We start from the raw sequence: 25086 nt of genomic DNA, 5'->3' as shown, positions 1-25086 counted from the left end.
GGCAGGCAGGTTGTTTGGGGCTTGGCAGGTTACGCCTTCTGCCGTCTCTGGGTGACTGTGCTTGAACCTAGGGCTGTGAGCTAAGGCAGGGCACCCCAGCATGATCTGGGCTTTCTCCACCTGGGGAATTTCACCTGGGAGTTCCCAGAAAAGCAGCCTCCCTGCCTTATAATGGCTCAAACAAATCCATAGTTCACATATGACTTCCAACACTTTACAACCAGAAGCTCGCTGACCATCAATCCCATTCTCCCTGGCTCTCCACAATAGGTCCCTCCTCCTCTCAGGGAAAGCCCTACCTCTCTCCTTTCCTTCTCGGAGAAGTTTCTAGAGGGAGACTTATGCACAGATGCCTCTGCTGTCTCACCGGTCACTCTCCCCTGACCATGCCATCTGTCTCCTGTACCTTCTGCACAGGACAACCAGTGGGCTCAGGCCAGCTCTCTTTCTCCTGGGCCCCTGCACTCCCTGCTCTGGGGATTTCCTGCTACCTCCTTTTAGAAACTTCTCCTTTCTAAGGCTTCCTCCAGGCTGCAAGATCCACCTCCTGCCCAGTGCTTTGCGATCATCTGCCATGTCTTTTTCCTCTGGTTACCTAAGCAGACCTATCCCAATGTAGCAGAATGGAGGTGACATTTGTTGCTTGTGGAGGGACCACTTTTGGTAACCTTACCTTCTCTGTCACGTGGAAACCTCACTCAGTGGCTGAAGAGGATTCAAAACTGTTCCACTGGAACCCTGGAATTCCCCTGAGCTCCTGACAAGCCCTCCTGCCCTTCGCCCCTGCATGGCCCCCAGCTCCTCCACCCCAAAGTGGAATTCTCAGTCTTCCCTGAAAGCCTGCTCCTCCCCAGGGCTCCCTGTCTCTATGAACAGCTCTGCCAACCCCTCCATTGCCAAGGTTGAAGCTTTTACTGTTTCCCATTGGAGCCGGTGCCAAGGCTAGTTCATTGCCTCTTCCTAATGTTTCCTGAATGGCTTCCTGCCTTCCTCCCCACCGCTGGCTCCTGTGCCTGAAGCACCAACCTCACAGCTGGTTTCCTGCTTCTAGCTCCTTCCTTCTTCCACTCTCTCTTGTTCAGACAACCTTAACAGCTCCCATTCATGTCCGAATTTCTCGGCCTGGCACTGAGACCTGGCCAAACCTGGCCCCGTTCCCTGCCTTGTTCGCATGACTCTTTCTGCGGGTCAAAACTAGCTCCTTCCTTCTCCCCTTCTCATGCCTTTGTTCCAGCCGTTTCCTCTGCCTGATGTCTTCTCCTGGCTCTTCCACTTCACAACCCAAATCGTGACCAACCATGAAGGCTCAATTCAAGTGCATCCCCTGCAGTATCCTCCCTGAGTCCCCTGAGCCATGACTTCCTCCATCCTTGGAGCCCCCTTGGTGCTCTTGCATGACAGTATCCATGAGGTTTTCTGGTGATTCTGACTAGAAATTCAAACTCTCAGTTTGCCTGGTGAGAAAGAAGGAGCCCAAGTGTTGAGCTAGGATGGGGCTAGCTTTGTCGTTTTGGGGGACCCCTTTTGGTAACCTCACCATAGTTTACCCCTCTCCTCTCGCAGTCCTCAGGCAGTGGGAGTGATCATCCAGGGATGAAGTGTGTGACTGACACCTTAGCAAACTGGTGATCACCTTCCCTGATCACAGGGATGGGCCCATCAGAACCAAGGACAGCTGGGGATTTGCTGGGATTATTAGGACCAACCCAGTCTCTTCTCCACAGCCTTGAACTTGAAGCCCAGCAATGGAGCAGCCTTTATGAGCAAATGGAGGCAAAAGGTGGAGAGAAACCTGTGGAATCAGAGAAAGCGGGTCCTGGGCATGCTGTTTGACCCAGTCTGCCCTGGAATTTCCACTTCCGATGAACAGAAGATTCCTCCAAATTGCCCCCGGTTGGGTTTTCTCCTTATTGCAACAGGAAGATTCCTAACTAGTATACAGGGTGAGGAGAGGGGAGCTCCCGCGCGGCCAGCTTCTGGGCTCTCTGCAGGAGGTTCATGGTGTGGCCTCCCTTGGCTCCAATACTGAAAGATGGAAGCCAAGTTGCTCTGTGCCCTGTTGCACATCCTGTGAGAACAATGGCATCCCAAGGTCAGTAGGAATTGAATGAGAACCATCTGGACTGCTGATGGAAGCCTGAGGCCCTGGGGTGGGCCTGGGCCCCCAAAATGTGGGTGCTGAGCCCCAAGCCAAGGGCTTCTCAGGCCCTTGAATGCTGAGTGACTCAAAAGGACCCTTAAATTCTGAGATTTGCTAGAATATGATAGGGGGATGGGAGCATTCCTAGACTTTTTCAAAGGGAACACTCCCAGTCAAGGGAGGAGACCCAAACCCACCTCTCTCAGGCGCCCCTTGAGAATGTTGCCGGAAACAGTTGGAACAAAGATTGCTGGGAAGGGAGCACCAGGATTGGAAAGTGCCCAAATGTGGTGGGAAGAGGGCAACGCTGAGTGTCCTGGGAGAAATAGAGGATGAGAATTGGAATGTTCCTGAATGTTCTTCCATGATGGAAGCTGTGGGAAATGTTCCTGCCCTATCTCTTGGGTGGTTGTGGGACTGGAAGAAGCAGATGCCCCAGCTGGAGCATCATAGCAAATGGGGATTACTGTGTAAAACCCTGTTGGGTCTGGGAAGAGACCCTGATGAGAGCCACTGGGGTCTGAATGGGGTATGCACTGGAGCCCCCAAGACTGTGTGCTGAGGATGCCCAGCCCACTCTGTGGAAAATGGAGGGCAAGCTGGGTCCAAGGTGCAGACTGCAGAGGGGGCTCTGGTGTGGCTGGGAATGGTGAGCAGGAGGGCCATGGTATTGGGAGGAGCTGGGGGAGGTGTAGGGACAGGAGGCTGAAGGAGAAGCCTCCTTGCCTCAGCTCTTCTGTAGCCAGACGCCTGGAGGCCCAGTCTTGTCCCCTGGCCTTCTGCCCACCAGCTGCCACAAAGCTGAGGAGGAATCTGCTTTGAATTATCAGAAGAGCTGCCTCCCCCAGGCATATGGTCGGCAGACCCCCAGTGCAGGGCATCATGGGAAATGTCATCTCTTGACCCCAGCTCTGGCCTAGTTCCTTCTTCCCCTGGAGCACTGGCTAGGGGTTCTGGGCCCCCCCACCATGGCCCTCCCCTCTGGATGCTGAGGCCATTCACGTTATTCCAAAGCCCATCTCGGCTCCACCTCCCTGACTGAAAGAGGGAGAAGGCACAGGGGAAGGGGTGGGGCCCTGTGGCTGGCAGAGATGAAGAGCTTTGGCCTCCAGCCCGGAGAATGAGGGAGGCAGAGAGCTGAGGGGAGAGACACCTTGGAGGTGGTGGGCAGAGGGCAGAGGACAGGGGAGCCAGAGGGGAGGACTATAGGCCTGAGGCCTGGGGACACCAATGACACAAGAAGAAGCAAGAGAGTCTCCATCTGTTCACTGAGCACCCTGAGGGCTCAGAATGAGTCCCTACCCTGAGAGGGACCAAATCAAACCCTAGAGCTGAGCTGCCCAGTATTGTAGCCACCAGCTGTGGTGGCTATTGAGCACTTGAGAGGTAGCTGATTCAAACTGAGATGTGTTATAAGAATAAAGCACACATAGCATTTTGATGATTTGTGGGACAAAACACACACACACACACAAACAAAAAAACCTTAAAAAAAACCAAAGTATTTCATTAATAATTTTAAAATATTGATTATATGTTGAAATAATACCTTAGATCTTTTAGGCTAAATTTATTAGTAAGTTCATCTGTTTCTTTTTGTGCAATGTGTCTACCAAAAAATTTTTTTAAATTAAATGTCATTTTAATTACATTTATATTGGACAGAACTGCTTCAGAGTGCACTCATGCGTTTTTTCAGTCTTATTGTGTTGAGTGCCAGCTATACGCCAGGCAAGGTGCAAAGGGTTAGAATGTGAGCAAAACCAGAGCTTGTATCTGGTTTACAATAATCAAATAATCACTCAGAAGGGTACCTAATTACAAAGGGAGATTAAGTGAACTAACAAAAAGGAGTAGAACACAGTATTCTCTGAAGCTGGAATCAAGAAACATGATTTGGGCCTAGGTTGTGTTTCCCAAAAAAGCACTGGACTGGGCAACTTGGGAACAAGTGTTTTAGACAGAAGGACAGCACATGCAAGGGTCCTGTGGCTAGAAAGAATAGTAACGTTCGAAGAATTATAAGAAGATTGGTTTGGGGAAGCAGAGAGCAAGGAGGATGACTGAATCAAGGTGGTAAATCTGGGGAAGTTGGCAGCTCTCTGAGACCACAGCAAAGATGGAAAGGTAATAAAGCGTTTTAGCTATCGAGGGGGAAATAAAGGAGGGATAGAGATTAGACTGAGAAGGGAAAAAAGGGTTTCTCTACACGTTGGGGAGGGGTGCAGAGGGACTGTCCCATACCCCTGAGAGCCCTGGGCCTGTGTCAGTCACTTTCTGCCCTCTACCCTCCGCGGTCCCAAGGGCTCAGAGGACCTGTCATAGTGAACCCTCTGTTCCTTGACTTCCACTTCCTGGTCTGTCCTGCCCCGCCCTGTCTACCGCTCTGCAGCAGCAGCTAATGCTTCCTAAAATGCAAAACTGGAGGCTGGGGTGTGGCTCAGTGGTAAAGCTGAGGCCCTGGGTTCAATCCCCAGTACCACAAAAACAAACAAACAAACAAAAACAAACAAAACAAACCACTAAAAAGCGGAAAACAAAACACAAAAAAGGCAAATGTAAGGGCAGCAGCTCACCGCTTGCACCCTCTGTCATTCCTAGTGTTCCAAGAATGCAGTCCAGACCCCTCAGCCAGACTCCTCATAAGCCCTGGCCCATCTGGCCTGCTGCCCTCCCTCCCTTCACTCTGGGCTCCACGCACAGGAGCCTTCCCAGGCCAGCTCTGTCCCCTCCACCTCCAGGGCTCTTGCTCCAGCTGTTTCCTAAGCCAGAAACACTCTCCTCCCCTGGCTTGTTAGCTCACTTATCCTCAGGAGCTCAGCTTCCATGTCCCTTCCCTGACCCCGGGTGCGGGTAGGTCTGGACTGAGACCCCCCCAATCATCCTAAAATGGCAGTGATATCACCCAAGGCCCTTCTGCTCTCTATCCTCCTAAAGAATGTAGAGTCACCCTCTGGCTTGTTGGTGTGTGCCTAGCAACGTGGGAGATTAAGGCCGGAGGATCACTGAAGCCCAGGAGTTCAAGGCCGGCCTGAGCAACATAGCAAGACTCCCATCTCTAACTAACTAACTAAATAAGCAAACAAACAAATAAATAAAATGAGCTGAGCCACAGTGACTTGCCTGTAATCCCAGCAACTCGGAAGTCTGAGGCAGGAGAATCACAAGTTCAAGGACAACCTTAGCAACTTGGCAAGGCCCTGAGCAACTTAGCCAAGACCCTGTTTCAAAATTTAAAAATATTAAACAGAGTTGCAGACACATGTAGCTCAGTGATGAAGCACCCCTGGATTCAATCCTCAGCACCCCGCCCCACAAAAAAAAAAGGCACAGGCAGGGTTGGTATAACCCTACCCCACTGTTCAGCATCTGGCCAATCCCTAGCAGACAAGAGGCTCCTTCAAGGCAATGACTATATTTCTTTCATGGGAGAGTGGGTTTCCCTAAGGACAGGAGTCCTGCCTCTCTCATCAGATCAGAAATATCCTCAGGTCCGAGACTCTCTCCTCCATCAGACACGAGGCACCCTCAGGACAGACTTTCCCATCACACTGGGGTGTTTCCAAGTACCAGGATCCTTTCTCTTCCTTCGTCTGAGTCCCTGCCTGCCACATCCAGGTCTTCCTCTCCTCCCTCAGTGTGGCTGAGGTGGGAGACACAAACCTTCCCCTCCACCCTTTGGCTGGACCTAGCTGGCCCCTCTCCCTGGATCTGGAAGTCAGGAAGGCTTTGTTGTTCTTCCTTGAAAGAACAAGACTCCCAGAACTTATCCCCGTGACCACAAGCCAGTCCCATGAGAGGACCTGGACAAATGACCAGCAGAAACTAAGCAGTTCTGACGACCTGCGCAGCCAGCCTCAGAGTCCCGCACAGGCCAGGGGCCAGGAACCTACAGCCCCAGGAGCTCCCAGGCCTGAGCCAGGCAGGGCCCACAGCCAGGCAGGCAGAAGCCTGGGGCTAGGACCTGCCTAGGAGAACCGGGAGGGAGGGACCTGCCTATCTGACTCCAGGCCAGGCCAGACTGCCTCCCACTAGGCCATCTGGAGCCAGATTCTGTTGTGTGTGTCTCACAGGCCATGTGGGTGGCTGGGAGCTGTGGGGTTGTGACCTGGCCTTCTTAGCAAGCCCCTGGCTCTCCTGTGGTCAGTTTTACTTCTGACATCTGGTCAAGTTCACAGCTGGCCAGCTTCCTGTATGGCCATTTTTACTTTCCCTCTCTGTGATTGGGGGGTCAAAGGGCCTCCACTCCTCCCCACCCCCACTGAACTGAGCTTCATGGCTGTACATGTGAACTTGTGGATTCCTGATAAAACTTCCCCATTTGTTGGAGACACGGCACAACTCCAACCAACTTCAGCCACGGAGAGTCCCAGGAAATCTCTTGGCACTCTTTTTTTTTTTTTTCTCTTTGCTATTTAATGTTCATCACTTATGTTTTCGGTGTAGATTTCAGGAGGGCCCAAGAAATGATTACACAGGATGCAAAGAGGAGGTGACAGGGAGGGTGACAGGGGTCTGGAGCTCAGTCCCCAGCTGGAAGGTCAAAAGGGTTTAATCCCAGCCCAAAGGGAGGCAGGAGGGGCTCCAGAACCAACTCATGCTAAAACATACTGGTGGCTCCCCACCCCCTCCCCCCCGCCGCCAGGAAGGAAAATAAATACATTCCAACTGTCCCTCTCCCCCAGGTGCTCAGGTGAGGAGGGGCCAGCAGGTGGGGTCCCTCCTCTCATTGCAGATTGAGGTCCTCGAAATGCCATCACGTGCAATGCTCCCAGTCCCTTAGGCAGGGTCGGGAGAACCCTGGATGGGAGAGGGGTGGCGGTCCCAGCGCACCTTGCCTGGGGCTCCTTCATGCTAAATATAGGGGGAGCCACACTCATTCCAACAGCAAGCAAAACACAAAAGGCCAGGGAGGGGTGAGGACGTCCGTGAGACCTCGTGGTCCCTTTCTGGCTACACTAAGGAAAACATTCCCTCATAGGGTCCCCCAAACATGGGAGAAACCCCTTATGGGCCCCAGTCCCACGGGGTCCCTTCTCGTGGCTTTGGCCTCCTGGCCCACTTTTCTTCACTGCAAGCTTCTGGGCCCAGCCAAACCCGTGCTTTGGAAAGGGGAGGACGGGGGTGCATTCCTCCACGCACAGGCCCCTGGAAGTCAGACGCCAGCTCCAGCCTCCGCGGTCTGTGGCCCGCCAAACCTGAGGGCACAGGGAGACCGCCCCAGCAGAGCGCGCTCCCTCTCATACTTCTCTGGCAGTGGCCCCGGCAGGGTTCAGTCTCAGCTCAGGAGAGAAAACTTGTGGAGAAAAGCAAGATGACCCATCCTGTGTGTGTGTGTGTCAGAGAGAGAGAGAGCACACGCACATTGCAAAGAGGGGGTCCTTAGTCCTTGACCCCTAGGGCTGATTCTAGGGGCCAATGTTGGCTCCAGGTCTGTGCCAGGATAAAGGACACCAAGAGACTAGGGTCACTTCACATGGACAAGCCTGAGCGGAGACAGGAAGAGGAGATCAAAGGCCTTTTCCCGGCCCAGACCTGATTCCATGGGGATGTCAGTGGACAACTGTGGGCAGGCATCCCGTCTCCACAGAGGTCCCACAGCGGCCTGGAGATGGTGGAGGCTAGAATGAACTTGGCTTCAAGACATTTCCCTGAAGGTCACCTGATCCCCCTCACCCAGCCTCAAGTAAAACCCAAGGTCCCTCCTTCTGAGAGGGTGGTGTGAGCCTGTATTTGATCTCACCATTGCTGGGTGGCTTTGGGCAAGCAGCTGCCTCTCTGGGCCTCACTGTCCGATATGTAAAAGGGAATGGACTGGTTTTCAAACCTGCTTCCAGCACAGACAGGATTCTGATCCTCTTCCTCTTGGGCCAGAGGGGAGGAACAAGGGGGCTGTTTGGGGGGGGGGGGGGCTTAGGCCACTAGAATGCTCCCTCGTTCCCCAAGTTCACAGTGTAGAGTCCATGGCTCTGGTTCCTTAATACCTCCTCCTGAGTCTCTGGGGGCTTGTCACCACCACCAATACCATTCCTGGTGTCAGACCCCCAGATAGGACACCTGCTAAGGTGGGAGGGGCTGGCCCACCCAGCAGTGGGAGAAGGAAGCGAAGGCCTAAGATGGTGAGAGGCAGGGGTGGGGAGGCTCCCCTCTCTTGCTCGGGAGGGAATGTGATCAGAAGCGCGGGGGCCACACAGGAGCAGTGACAGGGCTGTGGTTTGGGGGCCTGGGCTCGAGGCCCTGCCCAGAGGAGCTCAGCTCTGCCAGGCTGGCCCACCCCAGAGGGGATGGGCTCCATGGGGGTTGGCGGGAGCATCCATCCTCAGAACGTGGGGGCAGGGCGGGGGCTCCCTGTGGGCTCACACAGGGGACGTGGCCGTGGACTCGCTGCACAGGCTCTCGGCAATGTCGGAGCGCTCGATGCGGTGCAGGGCATCCAGGAGGGCATCGAGGGTCGCGCTGTCCTGGGCAGCCCAGCTGGCAAGCAGGGCGCGGACAGGGCAGGCCTCGTGGGTGAAGGAGTCTATGTGTTCAGGCTGGTAACCCAGCTGGCCCGCCAGGTGCCGCCAGGTGTCCCCCGCAGAGCCGTTGAGCAGCTTCTCCACCTCCTCCCTTTTGGCTGGGGGCAGGCTGCTGTAGAGGCCTCCGTCCCCCTTGAGTGCTGCCAAGAACCCAGAGCAGTCAGGTCCTGCCCCAACGCCCCCACCCCGTGGGCCTGGGGGCCTAGAAGACATGCTCACCGCAATCTGGGGCGAGAGGCAGAGGGATGGCCAGGATGAGATCCTGGGAAGGGGGCAGGGCCAGGAGGGGGCTGGGGGATGCTGACTCACTGTCCCTTCCTCACCCACAGCTCCCCTGCCCCCCAGCCCCTTCCCACCCCGCAGCAATTAACCAAGGCGGAGCGGGAGACAGGACTCTTCAGCTCCAGACAACTGCAGCAAGTGCCCTGGAGCCTGGCTGTGGGCCACTAATTAGGGGACATACTTAACCACTTGTTCCCCAGAAGTCCAGGGCAGGAGGCTAATTGCAGCTACTTTGGGCAGTAATTAGCCCCCAGGGGGGACAATTAGCTTGATGAGTCTGAATGTTCAACTAGTAAAAGTCTCCATTTCCCAACATGCCCCATTGGAAAGGACCTCTCTTTCCCATTCCCCTTTCCCAGCCTCTCCTAGCCTTCTACAAAGGCAATTAGCCAGCCCCTCTGGCAGTCCCTCCTGTAGTCTAATCTCAATCATGCCAGGTGTCTTGCTTGCCTCAGTTCCCCACCTGCCCTGCTCTAACACTTACCGGGGCCTGAGGCTGTCTGTGTGTGGGGCTGCTGGTCATGTAGGCTCTGGCTGTCCACAGAGATGCCACTGTCACTGTGGAGTTTTTCTCCTTCCGGTGGGGGTGTCTGGTTCACCGGCCGACTGTTAGCTCCCTGCTTGTTTTGCTTACAGCTGTTCCACCTGGAGCCAGGAGAAGCCCACACCTCAGGGTGAGTGGCTGGACTAGCCAGTGTGGCCGAGGTACCCTGATGTGTGGAGATGGATGTGGGGACACGATAGGTCCCCACAGTGTCCTTACATATTTGCCCCCCACAGACACAAGGAAAGCTCCAAAGAGCAGGAGACATTTCTGCAAGCATCCAGTGAATATTCAGGAATCAACGGGGCAGACATACATGACTTTCCAGAAATTCTACTTTTCCCAATCTGCCCTTCTAAAATACTGTGAGCAGTGATATGTACCTGGATTTCCTCTGCATTTATAAGCAATAACAAAAAACTGGAAGCAAACCCAATGTCCATGAAGAGGAAACTGACTAAGTAAATGACCGTCCATCCATATTACTGAATGAGTGGTTACAAATGATCAGATAATCTATGTCCTGAGGAAAGTTCTCCTGAGGAGGATTAAGTGAAAAAGTACATCATAGAATATGTAAAGTTCGATTCCCTGTGGCTTTAAAAAAAAAGACAAAACCCTGTGTGTTTACCTGCAATTATAAGAAGTTGTGTGTGTGTGTGTGTGTGTGTGTATAAACATAATGCACAGAAAATGGTTGGGAAGGGTACATTCCAAACAGATTCCAAAGAGGAAAGGAGTAGAATTTTAGGGAGATAATGAAGGGGGGTTACCCTTTGTTTTAGGACATACTGGTCTTTTTTGCAGTTTTCTAAACAAACCTGTATTACTCCGGTTTAAAAAATGGAAAATATAGTTAATGCTTTCCAGGAGTTCTTATTCTTCCTAGGTTCCTGGATATGAGAGCCACAAAAGCCCAAAGGTGACACAAGAAAGGGAAGAGCCACATGCATACCCAGGTAGCTTTAGCCAGAGTGGGACTGGGAAATAAGGACACCAGCAGTTGGGGGTGGGAGGAGTCAGGGAGGGAAGGGAACAGCTGGGAACGGGTGGGGCCACTGGAGCCAGGACACCACAGGGGCATCCCTTTCCCTCACCCTCCTGACCTACCATGCCCTGCTTTGGGACAGTGGTAGGTGAGTGAGGACGAGCTTGCTTTGGGGTTGAGACAAAAGGGTTCATGTGCCAGGTGCCATGGCGCACACCTGTAATTCTAGCAATTTGGGAGGCTGAGACAGGAGGATCAAAAGTTTGAGGCCAACCCTAGCAACTTAGTGAGGCCCTAAACAATTTAGCAAAATCCTGTCTCAAAATAGAAAATAAAAAGGGCTGGGGATATGGCTCAGTGGTTGAGCGCCCCTGGGTTCAATCCTCAGGACCCACCCCCCCAAAAAAAGGGTGTGTGTTTTCAGATCAAGAACAGAGAAATCCCTCCTTGAGGACAAATGTCCTTGCTCTCTGTCCCCTGGTGACCCCCTCACCTCTTGAAGGCGATATAGGCCACAAGGCCCACAACCACAGCGGCCAGGATGGAGCAATAGACAGGGATGAGGTTGTCGGTGGTGCCTCTGGTCAGTACGGGTTGGGAGCTGCCCATCACTGTAGTCACCACATCTGCCACCGTGCTGGCTATGAGGTCTTGTTCTGGAGGGACCTCGGGCTCCTGGGTGCTGGGGGCTGTGCTGTCTGAGCCCTCTGGGGGCGTGGACCGTGTAATCCAACGACCAGGGATCTCTAAAGGAAAAGGGCACAGGAGTGAAGGCCCTCTCCCCTCCAGACCCTTCCCCTTAGGTCTGACCCACTCCATTGCTTCTTTCTGAGGCCCCACCCTGGGTTCTGGGTGCTTGGGCACCGAGCTGTCATGCACCAGGGTGGGAGCTGTGCATGATGTCATGCTGGTGGAGAAAAGTGAGAGCTACAAGCCAGGAGATCTGGATCCCCATCTGCTCTGTCCCTGGTGACACCTCAATTTCCCCACCTAGAGAATGGGGCCATTAAGAGGAACAGTCACTAAGCGCCCTTGTATCTTGGGTTGTGGACGGAGAACTCTATTCTGCCCCTCCTGAGCACCCTGAAGCCTGGTGTGAGGTGAACACACAAAGATGCCTGAGCCTCAGGGAAACATCAAACTGGCCCCAGAGTGCCTAGATGACCACAGCCCTAAGGAAGGACAAGGGCACTCAGGCCTGGGTGGGGAAGTACACCTCCCAGAGGGGCCCGCTCAGCCCCTTCCTGTCTCTGAGGCCTGGACTGGGGGTGGGGTGCAGCTTCTCTCCAGCCAGCCCTTCGTCAGTGAGTAGCCTCTGGTTCCTGCCCTGTCCCCACACAGCCTGGCCCTGCCACCCAGAGAAGACTGTGTCAGGTAGCCAGGACCCTCCTTGGCAGGAAGCAGGCTGCTGGTAGAAAGAGGTCTGCAAGGCAGGTGCTATCCACTGCCCTAGGGGAGGGAGACTGTGCCCAGCCACCCACTGAGGCCTTCTCATGCCAACTAGGCACTGCAAGCTTCCCTGGCAGGGGCCTTGGCACCTCCTGGCAACAGTGGGTGGGATTTTCCATTTCACCGCCCATCCCGGGCCAGTGCGAGGGGTTGTGGCTCTGGACAGCCTGGGGGTACTTGTCTGGGCAAAGTTGCCTACCCCATCCATCCTCACTTCCCACGCCTGGGGCAGGGAAAGAAAGCAGACGGGGCATGCCAGCGGGGTAAAAGGGAGGGCACCTTGCTTTCCAGCTCAGCCCCACCCAGCCCCCTGTGTGCCCACCCAAGTTGGAGCCTAAGCTGTCCACCAGTCTTCTGGGCCTCCTAGGCTCAAGACCAAGATGCTTCAAAGGCCTCCAGATGTGAGTTTGGGACCCATCTGACTGGCAGCGGGGGAAAGGGATGCCATCTGCCCCTCCATCCCACCCCTCCCCCATCCCAGTCCTGGGAGTGGGTGGAGGGATGGGGGTGGGACGTGGAGAAGACACAGCCTGTCTTCTGGGAGTCCCAAACAGGGTGTTGGACTGGGGAAGGTCTTCTCATGACCTGTTAAGGGACCTGGGCAGACCGGGTGGCAGATGGAGCCCAGGAGCCGCAGACACAGCTCAGCTCAGGTGGACACCCTGGACCCAGAGGCTGAAGGTGCATGAGGGTAGGGTGGGGGTGAATCGGGCCATTACAGAGATGAGAGAGTAGCTGGGAGAGGGCAGTAAAGGGACAAGCCAGGCTAAAGACAGTGCTGAATGCCCAGGGCACTTTCCCTTGCCTCATGATGGGGGTGGGGGATGAGATCCAGATGTGGCCAGTCCACTAGCATTCCAACCCACTAAGCCCTTGGCAGGTCCTGACAGCCATTTCCGGAACTGGAGCTATCAGACTTGGGGGTGGAAGGAGGGACCAGGTTACCTCTCCTAAACTTCACTGGGAGCCTTCTGCCCTGAGGGTGGGTGAGTCACCTTGTTGATACCTGAAATGTATATGCAGGAAAGTATGGTATACTGGAGGGGAGGGGGAAACCAAGCCAAGAATCAAATTCCATTTCCTGAAACAGACCCTCTGCCCTGGAGCTGACATTTAATTCAGCAGAGGCTGGAGCTGAAAGAGGACCAGAGCAAGGAGACCCCTCAGGGGCACCTGCTCCCTTCCATGACTGGGAAAGTGGGGTAGCATCTGGAAGGACGTTGTGAATGTCCCAGAAGGCAGAGCTCACCCTCTTCCTGCTGTCACCTTTCTTTGCTCTAACCGCACCCTGGACTAAGTGGCCCCACTGCTGGCCCAGACTTGCCCACAGAACAGTGCTGCCCACTAGCCTGCTGCCTGGCTGCTGAAACCCTCCCTGCTCCGCCTGGAGCCAGCTGCCTGTCTCCGGGTCCTGGGCAAGCTCCACCAGAACCACCCACCCAGGGGTCTACACCTCGTTCCTCCTTCACCCCCCTCCTTTATGCAGAGAGCGTCACACACATTCCCTGCCTCTCCCCAGGTTGACAGCCTCTCCACCCTCCTCTCTGGGGATCTTCAGCAGCCTGTCAGAGCCCTGGACAGATCGGAGGCTGCCCAGGGCCAGGGTATCCATATGCCATCTGACTGGAGGCTGGCCGGGAATTCTGAAGCTGGGACCCTGCCTCCCTCATCAGACTGGAGTCCCAGCTAGCTCTCTCCCATCAGACTCAAGACTCCCTGGAGGGACACTGTGTTGCTGCTCAGAGTGAGGGCAACCTGAGGTCAGTTCTCCAAGGGAAGCAGCTCAGTGGGTGCATGGCCACAGGGTGATGGGAAGAATGAAAAGGCACTGCCAATATCTCTTGGGGGTGGCAAAGTCTCCCATCTCCCCCTGAGATGGATGTCACCAACAAGAGAACAAAACAGTTCTGCCCTGATTCCCAGGGTACTCCCTCCTCCCTCTCCTTGAAGCTGTGGGGCTAAGGTGGGCACACCGGGCTCTCCTCTGTTTGTACCCTCCCTTGTCCACAGGCTTCCATGCCTGCCACTCTCCTTCTTGCAGCCACAGAACCCCTCCCTCTGTGATCTTCTTGTTCTCTGTATCCAATCTTATGCTGCAGAAAGTTGCTACAGGAACTGTTGACTGCCCCCCCCACACACACACACAACATGGTAAGTGCCACCCTCCACCGCTGTTTCCTAACCTTCATTGACCCTGGCAGCCATAGGCCAGGGAGGAGACTGAGGTCCAGAGACAGGAGTGACCGCCCTGAGATGACAGGGTAAATTCTATCCCAGGTCCTAGAGCCTAAAGCCACCATGGACCTAGACCAGGACTGAGCCAAAAGGTCCAACTCCAGTGGGCCGGTTCCAGTTCCTGAAGCTTGCCTCAGCATGGAACATGCCCTGTTCTGGGCTCTGGAGGTGGTGGCCCTCTTCCAGCCACTGTCTACGGCCCATCCAATACTGGCGGGCGGCCACAGATGAATGAGGTCCTGGAACACGAGTTACAATGTAGTAATTGCTCCTAGATGATAATGCCGGCTTTCCGAACCCTTTGCCCAAAGAAGCAAATAGTGAAAGGGGTCGTGTGGGGAGATAGGTTCGGAACCACTTCCTCCCTCAGGTCACACAAAGGGACAGGCTGGGGAGGGTGCCTGCTGGCTGGAAGTCACACAGCCGCCCTAGAAGACCAGGCGGGGCCCTTCGCGACCTGCAGAGGGCGCCCTTCCTCAGCCTCCAGCGGCGCTGCACGCGAACGGCGCTCACCCTCGCACTCGGCGTCGGCCCAGCGCGTGCACTCGCGCAGCTGGCGCTCGGTGTCCTCGCACACGGTGCAGGGCAGGCACGGGTCCACGTGGTTGGCCTCGTCGGAGTACGTGCCATCAGGGCACTCCTCGCACACGGTGTTCTGTTTGCCCTGGCACGAGAACACTAGGCCCGAGCCCGCCTCGCACACGCTGCATGCCTCGCAGAGGCCGGTGGTCTCGTCCTGGTAGTAGCCATAAGCGCAGCGGCACACGGCGTCGTCGGCCTCCACGCACGGCGCCAGCATGCTCTGCAGGCCTACGCACTCCGTGCACGGCTTGCACGGCTCGGTGGCACTCGCCACGTCGGAGAATGTCACACCTGAGGGCCAGGGGACCGGCAGGGAAGCAATGGACAGAAACTTAGTCACCTGCTCTTGGGCACTGGGGATGCAGGGTCTGGAGTCCGCCCCTTCCCATCGCCTGCCGGGTAGGTGCTTGACTCTCTAGTTTTGAGTTTCCCCCTCATCTATTCCCACCCTCTTCCCTAGAGTTCCTGATACCAGCTGGTGACAGTGACTGGGAAAGGTTCCAGGAGCCCCATCCTCCAGGCTCCAGAAGCACTGGCCCCGAGGAGTCCCCAGTAACCCAGCTAGTGCCTGTAAATTCCTTGGCAAATCATCTTAGAGAGTTTTCAGCCCTGTACCCGGTCTTCCCAGCGTGATTAAGGAATTATCTGAGCCTGGTTCCCACCCAACCCTCCCCGCAGGCCAGAGTTAGGCTGTGAACCCAGCCCAGGCAGGAGCCTTCCACTAGGGAGCCTCTCGCTTCAGCTGTCCTACCATCCCTCTCTGCAGGGGGGGCTCAGGTGTGGCCTGATGGGAGTGACTAGGGTTAGACAGTGGAATTTCCCACCCATGCACTATCTACACTACCTGCCCAAGGGCTTGGTTCTTGAGGGTGGAGATGGCACTCCAAGCAAGAAAGTTCAAGTACAGCAGGAGGGGTTGAAGTTAGAACACAAGAAGGACTTGCATATACAGTCCTCTACCCTTTCAGCTGGCATAAAGGGAGGTTTCCAAACTCGTACTTGACTAATAATTAACAAATGAATATGAGCGTCAGAATAAGGGGAGGTGGGGTGCGCCAGCGTACTTGTCTCCTTGTGTGGGGGTACGGGTGGAGCTGGGTGGAGAACTCTGTGCCAGTTTGAATCCAGGAGAACCTATCCTTGTTCCAAGGGCAGGAAGAGCATAGACTGGGGAACCCAGAACCAGGGAGGGGCAGAGTGCTCAGAATGTGGAGGCAGAAGTAGAAAGACTATGGGAGGGAAATGGGTGCCTGCTGGAGGCGGGGTCTCCACACCACCCAAAGACTCCAGAGACCAGGTGCAGCACAGGGTCATATCTTGGAGAGGGGATGGGGACACCAGAAAAGAAAATCTAAAGAGAAGCGAAAGGGGCAGAAATGGGGGCAGGAGAGAGAAGAATGGAGGGAGGGAAAGGGCCTGTGGAGAACCCTGTGTTTCTCTTCCTGGGGAGCAGGCAGATCTGACTCAAATTTGCTTCCATCAGTTATTAGCTGTGTGACTCTGAGTGTTTTACTTAACTTTTCTGAGCTTATTCCCTTTTTTTAGGGAATAATATCTCCTCAAAGGGTTATAGTGAGGAATAAATGGAGTTCCGTGGAAAGAGCACGTTATGCATAGCAGGGATCCTTTAAGGATGGGCCCCATGGGTAGGCACTGGTAAGTACAGTGAACTTGGGTGGTGGAGAGACAGTTGAGCAGTTTAGAAAGGACTTCTAAACCCAAACAGCTGAGGCAGGATGTCCCATCTGTACAAATAAGAGGGTCCTATCCGGCAGGCATGCAGTCGGTGGGGGCAGGTTCTAGTCACACTGGAGAGGAAGAGGAGAGCCCTGCTCCTGGGAAAATACAGCGATTAGCAGAAAACTCCTGGGAGAGGGTTTTAGGTGGTGTGAAAAATGTGGTCTTTTTTGGCAGAGCATGAAGGCAAAAGCTTAATAGGTTTCCTTGTGGAAACGTTTTGAGGATAGAGGGAAAGTCCACTGGGGTCTCCATCCCATAAAGTGGGCTTGTAAAGGCAGCCTGTTAACACAGCTGGAGGAGGCAGGGGTGGTAGAGGGAGGGGGAGAAGGGCGAGGGAGGATGGGAAGGTTCCTGCGAGGCCTCTGAACTGCCTCTGCTCCTGCCTCTCCTTCCTTCACAGAGATTCTGGACTTCCCTGTCCTGTCCTCACCTGACCTCCTCCGCAGATTCCCTACAGAAGACAGTGGGGTCCCATCCGAGGGGATGGGTCCAGAGAGGAGAGCCCTGAGCTGGTGTCTAGGCAATGAGAGAGGCAGACTTTGGCAGTTCCAGGACACCCATGTGACTAACCCTGTCCTGGATTGGAGACCAACTATGTTTAACCAAGGCCAGGGCAGGTGCCAGATGGCAAGGTGGGAAGACAGTGTGTTTGAGTTCAACGTCAGCCTCAGCAACTTAGCAAGACCCCAAGCAACTCAGAGAGACCCTGTCTCTAAATAAAATATTTAAAAGGGGCTGGGGATGTGGTTCAGTAGTTAAGCACCCCTGGGTTCAATCCCTGGTACCTGCCCCCCCAAAAAGGGAGTAGGTATCGAATGCCAAGAAGACAGTAGGATCTAATTGGCAGCAGATATGGAATGGTCCCTGAGCCCACGGGCCCAAGGCAGCAACTGAGCACAGGGGTATCCAACAGAGACCCAGACTTCTGACTGAAAAAGGCACAGAATTCAGACCCTAGACAAGACTGGGGCCAAGGGGCCAAGACCCATCATCCCTCTGTTTTCCTCATCCAACAGCCCTGGAAGACAGGGTTCTCTTCCCTCCTGAAGGAAATTCCAGGAAGGAATGGCCACAGTTCCCCACTCCCCTCCCCCACCAGGGCATCGTGGGAGTGCTCCAGTCCCCATCACTGCTGCCTCAGGAAAGCTCTGCTTCCCTGATCAAAGCTGGAGAACAGTTGTGGGGGAGGGAGGCAGTCACACCTTCCCAGGATCCCCCAAGGTCAGTCTCCAGAGCAGCCAGGATTTGATCCTCCTTCCCCTCCCCGCAAATACACGGAGGGTAAGTTGCAGCCATTGATTCTGCAGTGCAGAGGTTATTTTTAGCTGGTCTTAGCATCAGCTTCTCCTCGCTGCCTGGCCACACTCTTCTACCGGCCTCTCTGCTTGGGATCTGGGAGGGGACACCCCTGGGGGTCCCCCACCAGGCCTCCCTCCTCCCTCAGTACATTTCCCTCGTCCACTCTCTGCCTTCTATAGGAGTCAGACCCACTTCTGGTATACAGTGGTGAGCAGGGGACCTCACCAGGAGGCAGAGCACTTGCAGGCTCCCCTAGTTCCCCTCCTGACCCGCCACCCTTACTCACTGTCCAGGCAGGGCTCACACACAGTCTGGTTGGCTCCGCAGGGCTGGGCCACGCCCTCTCCCACGTTGCAGGCTTTGCAGCATTCTCCACTGTGGGTGTACAGGCCCGTGGGGCACGCCTCCTTGGCACCTCCGACCGACACCTAGGTGGGGGAGATCAGAGGGTCAGACTGGCAAGAGGAAGGCGGGTGTCTTCCAAGGGGGGATCAGACAGCCCCCTCCTAATACCTTCTATTGGAACCACCTGGGCTGGGATGAGCTCACCAGGGAGGCATTAGGCACATCAAAGCTGGCGGGAAGGAAGGCAGTGGGGGACAACACGCTCCTGCAGGCTGCTGGAGTGTGAGGTCAGAGCCTCGGATGCAAACCTTTGGCAAAGTTCACCTTGGGGTTACAGCCCCACCTGGAATCCTATGGACACAGCACATGGGGAAGGTGGCTTGAGACTCAATGGAGGGCCTTCCGGTAGGGTGTCATGGATGATTGGACAGGTTGCAGCCTGCACAGAAACCCCAGCTGGGGGAGCGAGCAGAGCTGAAATCTGGCCCAGACTCTGCTTGCTAAGCTTCACACCTGCAAGACTGTATTTACCCAGAGGAGGACCTTTTTCTAACACAGGCTAGCAGGGCCTTCCTCAGGGTCTTAATTCCACATATTAAATATCAAAGGGGAGGTGTCTGAGCCCAAGAGAAGAAGCCAGAGGGCTAGGGTCTTGGGTTCAAATCCTGACTGCACTAGGGGTTTCATCCTGTCCCGATTTTCCTCTTGGAGTTATCATCTCTCCATAGATAGAGATGGCGACAGCACGGTGCCAGAGCAAAGAACCAGCTGATGGTAGGAGTCTGGCGCCAAGACAGAGAGAAAGGGATGCCTGTTATCAATGAGACAGCGACTGCTCTCACCATCCAGCAGCCCTACCCCACAGGGTTTGATTTCCAGCCACTAGCCCTCCCCATCTACACTCCTCCCATGTGGCCACTGGGAACAGAGCAGGAACCAGGGGAAAGGGGAGTCAGATTCCTGCCACTGAAGCATCTTTGCTCATGGATGGAACAATTTAGCACCAGACTCCCTAGAGGGAGGGGCTGCTGGAGGCTTGCTTTAAATTTCTGTTCCTTAAAAAAAAGGCACAACTTAATGTCTAATAAAACTCCAAAGACTGCTTTGCTGGCTCCAGACGGTGCAGCCCCCATTTGATGCTGAGAAGCATGGGCTCTTGGATGGTGGGACCAGCGGGGAGCTTTACAAGGTCATTTGGGGCACTCCTCTACTTCCATGTTGGTTAGATCATGGTCAAGACACTCCGTGCCCTCCAGTCTTTTAAGACATCCTTTTGTCTCACCAGAGTTTGGTGGGGAAGGAAACAGAAGAGGCGGGAGATGCACAGGTTGATCAGCCTAAGAGGTAGCCATGGTCCCCATGAGTCTGGCAGTGAGGACACAGACAGAGAGGAAGGGAATCACGGGTGCTGCCACCATCTTCTCCCAGGTGTCAGCAGCACAGAGTGTTGAGAACATCCGCAGACCAGGAGCCTGGGGGTCCCAGCTCTAGGCTTTCCCCTGGGAGGTGAGATTCCAGAACAGTCTGTTGTGATTTCTTTTCATCGCTTAGAGCTCTGCTTAAACGCCACTTTCCTGAGGAAGACATGGTTTCACTGGCCCTACACTTCCCACATGAGGCAGAACTGTGTTGCTCACTGTGATACTTCACAGACTCCCTCGCTAGACTGTCAGCTCCCTGAGGGCAGGGGATAAGCTTGTCCCAGTGCCTGACACAGCTGGCACATTTATAGACACCCAAGGTACCTATATAATGTTCATGGACTATAAGAACATGAAACTACCGCAGGACCTCAATTCACTAGAACTCTGGGAGAATTCTGAATGGCTGAGTCCCCTTGAGGGCCAAGGTTTCTGCTGTAATCTCCTGAAGTTTTTCATCCTCACCACAGAATCTGCGCACTTCTTTGTGTCAGGAACAAGCCTTCGTGGTTTCCCCAGGACCCAGGGCCTCACGAGCTGCTCACACCAGCAGTAATTCCCGTCTTCAGTACAGCGGATGCTCTTTGTGTTCTTTATCCCAAATTGCCACACTTTTGTCTTTTTGAGATCCCCTGTCAGCTTTTTCATAGTTTTTTTCTATCTCTCCCCTTCCTGACAAGGTATCAGTTGTCACTCCTTGCAGCTACCAGAATGTGACCTGCAACAGCTCCTCCCCCAGCATCCTTAACTTGTTAGGCCTAATTGAATCTTCAGAGTCCCTCCGCAGGCCTGGGGAGAAAGGTGTGAAGTAGGAGCTGAGCAGGAGGGGCAGTTCTCTGAGCCAAATGTGTGAGCTGTAGGGCCTCCCTCCTCTGCTGTCTCCATGGCTCTGAATGCTGGCTTGTCACTTAGGGGCTGTGCCTAAGTGCCTCAGTTTCCACACCATTTGGTACTCATGACAGCACCTGCCCCATGGGTTACTGCAAGTAGGAAATGAATGAAGTGACAATACTCTTTGCCAATGTCCTTCTTGCTGCCTTGTGTGGCTTCCGGCCTTGTATCAGATAATTGAGGTCAGTAGGGACCTGAGCTGTGGATAGCTGAGGAGGGTCTGTCTGTGGTATTTGTGGGTGGTATGTTGGCTTAGGACAAGCCCCTCTACCAAGAAGACTGCTCTCCCTCCTCTTGGTTCTTCTCTTTTCTCAAGACTTGCATGTGGAATGGGGGGCCACATAATTAGTGATTGTGTGTTTCCTGTGCTTGTTTTATGTTCCCTGTATCATGAAATCCTAGATCTGCTACTTATAGCTCTGTGACTCTGGGCACATTACTTAATCTCCCTAAACCTCAGCTTTCCTACCCAAAACACTGGGTTCATAACTACAGTTCAGGGTTGCTGTGAAACAATTTATGCAAATATTTCTCGTGTACAGTGGAAATTCAGTAAATGTTAGTTATCAAAGAAATAGCTTAGCCAAGCATGGTGGCGCACGCCTGTAATCCCAGCAGCTTGGGAGGCCGAGGCAGGAGGATGGCAAGTTCAAAGCCAGCCTCAGCAATTTAGCAAGGCCCTAAGCAACTCAGCAAGACCCTGTCTCTAAATAAAATATAAAAGAGGGTTGGGGATGTGACTCAATGGTTAAGTACCCCTAGAGTACAAAAAAGAAAAGAAAAGAAATAGCTTATTTTGGGGAGTTTGAGTGGCTGACCCCAGGCAGGACATAGTAGGAGGGGGGAAGGTTTCCCAAGCAGGGAGGGGTGACTAGAGTTCAGGCTAAGTGCTCCAAATCAGATCCAAAATGACTGATTTATCAAAATGACAGACATGTTTGTCTGCAGTTTGTTTTTATTACACTTATTCATCTCAGAGTTGATGGAAGGAGTTATCCTTTTCCAGAATGTTATACAAACTTTAATTTCTGCCATTTCAGGGCTTTGGGAAATGCCCTTAGATGAATTGGCTCTTTAAGAATCTTAACTTTTTTAATTGGATTAAGAAAAGGAAACACAACAAAACTGTTAAAAGCATATGGCTGCTTCCATGTGCTCAATCCTAACCACTCACGACAGCTTCAGCAAAAGCTGCGCAGTTGAGTGAAGCCATAGCCCCTGCCAGGGGCAGGAGAGGTTTTCAAGTATCTGGAGCTTCTGCAGAAGTCGATGCAAAACCCAGGGAAGCACTGGCAGAGGCCCCTCACCCTTTGGGATAGTGGTTAAGTTGTGGGTGGAAGATAAGAGCTAATTACCTAGGATGATGCCATGTGGAGATTGAGAGGGCGGGTGTTCTGCGTGGGGAGAAGCAGTTCTATTCTAAATTTGTGGCACCAAATACAGGATATAACCTCCTTGGCTAGTGGAAGTTCAGGGCCACACCTCCTTTTGTGATTTAGAAGTTGCGGGGCAGCCTGAGGCGGGAAGAACCGAGTAAGCGCCAAGTCAAGCTTCCAGGCTGCCAACAGGGGAGGCTCTACTTACTAAGTGGGGGAGCCTGATCTTTTGCCTGAAAGTCTGCGAGGTTCCGCTACCTCCACTGTAAAACGGAAATGACTAAATTTACCTTGCTGGTACCGTCTAAGGATTAAATAACATAGGACAAAGTATCCAGGGCAGTTCGAGGCAAGTAGTAGACTGGACTGGCACAGAGGAGTGGGGGTTATTTATCTCCCAGAGTCGCCTCCCTACCCACCCTCCACCCAAGCCGGGCTACTCACGCCCGCTCATTTGCTGCGCGCCCTGCTGCATCCCTATTAGGCACATTAGCCAGCCCAGCGTCTCCTATTACAGACGTCTGAATGACAAAGTACCTCCATTACCGGCGCGGCCGGCCAGCAGACCCGCCGGGACGCGCTCTGGTTTCAGCACTCTCGCCTCGGCCCAGGAAGAAACTCGGATGGCCGCGGTGCACAGAGCCCGCCCATACACAGCAGCTCAGCGTGGAGGCGTTGGAGAGAGCCGCAGGGGCCGCGGTCGGCAGGTTCTGCGCGTGGTCCACCTTCTCAAGCCCCCAGGACCCCAAGGCCAGCTCCTCTCCTTCTGCGCCTCTTCTTTCCACCAGGACACCCTCTCCTGCCCAGGTTCACATCCCGCAGCCTCACCCTTCCGAGATCCAGATTACAGGCTGCCCGTCCTTCCTCCCTGCCTTTTCCACCTGCCGCCCCCACCTTCGGACAAGAAACATTCCTAACCAGCGGCGTTAGTCAGCAAATGCTCCCACAGTCACTCCCACACCCCCAGACAAAGCCACAGGTACAGACAGCTCCAAGTAACCGGGGCTGAGCTTTAGGAATAGGGCCAGAGCCGGAAGAGCATCTCAGTTCACCCACTACCATATTCCACCGCCTGTCTAACTAGGGGATGGTGTCAACCCTACCCAGTCATGAAACTCAACTCGTAGATGGAGCGGAGAACTCCCGCTGCCTCCTGAGAGGCGGGGGCATCAGGTGAGGAGGAATCCAACCATGACTGTAACCCCACTTGCTTTTTGATCTTGGTCAAATCGTTCAAGCTCTCAGAGCCTCAGTCTCATTATCAGTAAAATGGGCACTTGAACGTGCAATGCTCAGACAAAAGATGAAGGTATCAGGAAGAGTGAAGAGGGCAATTTTATTGCCAACCTTCCAGGGCATTCAATTCATGGCTACACACCATATCACATCTCCTGAAGATCTTGTTAGAACTTGACAACCTTTGCCAAGTCAGTGCCTCTGGACACAGTCGGACAGAATCTGAGGTGTGGTGGCCTCCAAAGCTGCGCAGGACCCTGGCAGGATCTCAACACGGCTGGGCTCGAGAACCCAAGGAACCAGGTGGGTGCGACGCTGAGATCTTGTAACTTGAACGACGCTGTGGTCTTGTAACTTAATGGGAATGGGGGTGCGGTGCGCAGCCCTAGGAGCGCTCACAGCTGCGGAAGGCAATCCCCCGCCCCGCAGTGCCCCCTGCGGGCCGCCTCCTGTCTGCGCAGCTGGGAACCCCGCGCTCCCGGGCCGTCACTGCCTTGTGCTTCCCAGCACTCCGAACCTCAAGATGTGGCCGCGGACAGGCGGAGTCAGGGAGTCAGGGGGATTGTCTCTCCATCCCACCCGGTCCGCCACACTGCTTCAGACTATGCCTACTTGCTCGTCGGAGCCCGCTGGCTGCAGGGGAACGCGGGGAGCGGGTTCGCCCAGACGCAGTGGGCGCTCCCTTCCCAGCCCGGGATACTCAGCCGCAATTCCCGGACTGGGCGAGGCCGCGGGAAAGAGCGCTGGAACACGCGGGAAATGTTTGTCCCTCCGCTCTTCTTCTTCCCACTGTCCGTCAGTGGGCAGGCAGGGCTCCCTACCACTTTAGAGTCCGCGATCGCGTCTCCCTCCGCGTTCCTTTTTGCATCCATCCCTCTATCTCCCTTTTCGTTGTCTTTTTTCTGCACTCCTCGATTCACTTCTATTCCTTCTTCAGAAACCCCTCTCTGCTCCCCGAACCTCTCCTTCTGACGCCCCTCCCCCCCATTGTCTGGCCGGTCCCCATTGTCCATTCCCTGTCCCCTCTACTCCAGTCCCTCCAACCTCCTCCCCCATTGTTCCATCCCTTCGTCTCCGGTCCCCGCCCCAGCCCCGCTCGCCCCTCACATCCCAAGTCCCCGTCTCATTACTCCTCCTCTCGCCTGGGTTCGGTCCCACGACTCCCTAGAGACCTTGATGCCGAGGCAGAAAGACCCTTCGGGATCCCAGCATTCAAGTGCCTTCTTCCAAAGAACCCAGGCATCCAAGAGCCCCCTGACCTCCTCCTGAGAGACCCCTCCCAGCTCCCTCACACAGCACCCAGCGGTACCAGGGACTGGCATCCGTACGCGGGTCTTGCCCTGGGACTTAGGGTCGCCTCTACCCTTGGAATCGTAGAGCCATGTGGGTCCCGGCTTCGGAGCTCCTCTCCCGTCTCCCACTCCCAGCATCTGGGACCCTAAGGTTCTGTTCTGTTTCCTGGGTGGTGGCGCCCGGCTCCCCTTGAGGTTGCGATCCGGGGAAAGGGAGTAGGCTTCCCTCAGACGCACTCACCCCTAGGAGCAGCAGCAGCAGCAGCAGCAGGCGCGGCCAGTCCATGGTGCGGCCGGCAGCACCTGCCTCCATCAACCGCCTTCGGCGGCAGCACTCGGCTTGCAGCTCAGTTCGCTCTAGCGGGCAGGGCTGAGCTGCGCTGCGCTCTTGCGCCCGCCGCCCGCGAAGCTGGACGAGGCTCGGCTCGCTCTGGCTGCGAGCGGGAGCGGCTGGGTGAAGCCAGTGCCGCGGCCCCGCCTCCTCCCCTCCCAGCCCGCCCACCCCCGGAACCGCGCCCGCCCGCCCGGCAGCCTCGGGGTGGGGAGCCTACAGGAGGGGAGGGGAGGCTTGCGGGGAACCGCGCCCGCGCGCCCCGCTGCTGCATCTCGGCGCGCTGGCCCACCCCGCCCGGGCATTCAGTGACGGGGTTGGGCTGCTGCGCATAGGTCTCGGACTCTGTGGGCCCAGGGACCTGGGCGTCCCCAATGCGTCTCACATTCCTCTTCCTCTGGCTGCGGCCCGCCGCAG

At 55.0% G+C, this 25086-nt stretch overlaps 1 protein-coding gene across 1 annotated transcript; it reads right to left on the bottom strand.

Moving 5' to 3' along the window:
• Window positions 1–4900: 4900 nt before the first annotated feature.
• NGFR (nerve growth factor receptor) lies at window positions 4901–24784 on the bottom strand. The gene is made up of 6 exons (XM_079131154.1): window positions 24580–24784; window positions 18064–18205; window positions 14670–15029; window positions 10966–11218; window positions 9425–9585; window positions 4901–8798 (listed from the first exon to the last, which is right to left on the bottom strand). Exons 1-6 carry the CDS (start codon window positions 24649–24651, stop codon window positions 8497–8499), a joined length of 1290 nt encoding a protein of 429 aa, XP_078987280.1. The 5' UTR covers window positions 24652–24784; the 3' UTR covers window positions 4901–8496.
• Between the last annotated feature and the right edge of the window lie 302 nt (window positions 24785–25086).

Source organism: Sciurus vulgaris (assembly GCF_902686455.1).
Source record: "Sciurus vulgaris genome assembly, chromosome: 3".
NCBI lineage: Eukaryota > Metazoa > Chordata > Mammalia > Rodentia > Sciuridae > Sciurus > Sciurus vulgaris.
The sequence above is the reverse complement of the archived record's forward strand: the minus strand, read 5'-3'. Positions and strand labels throughout refer to the sequence as shown.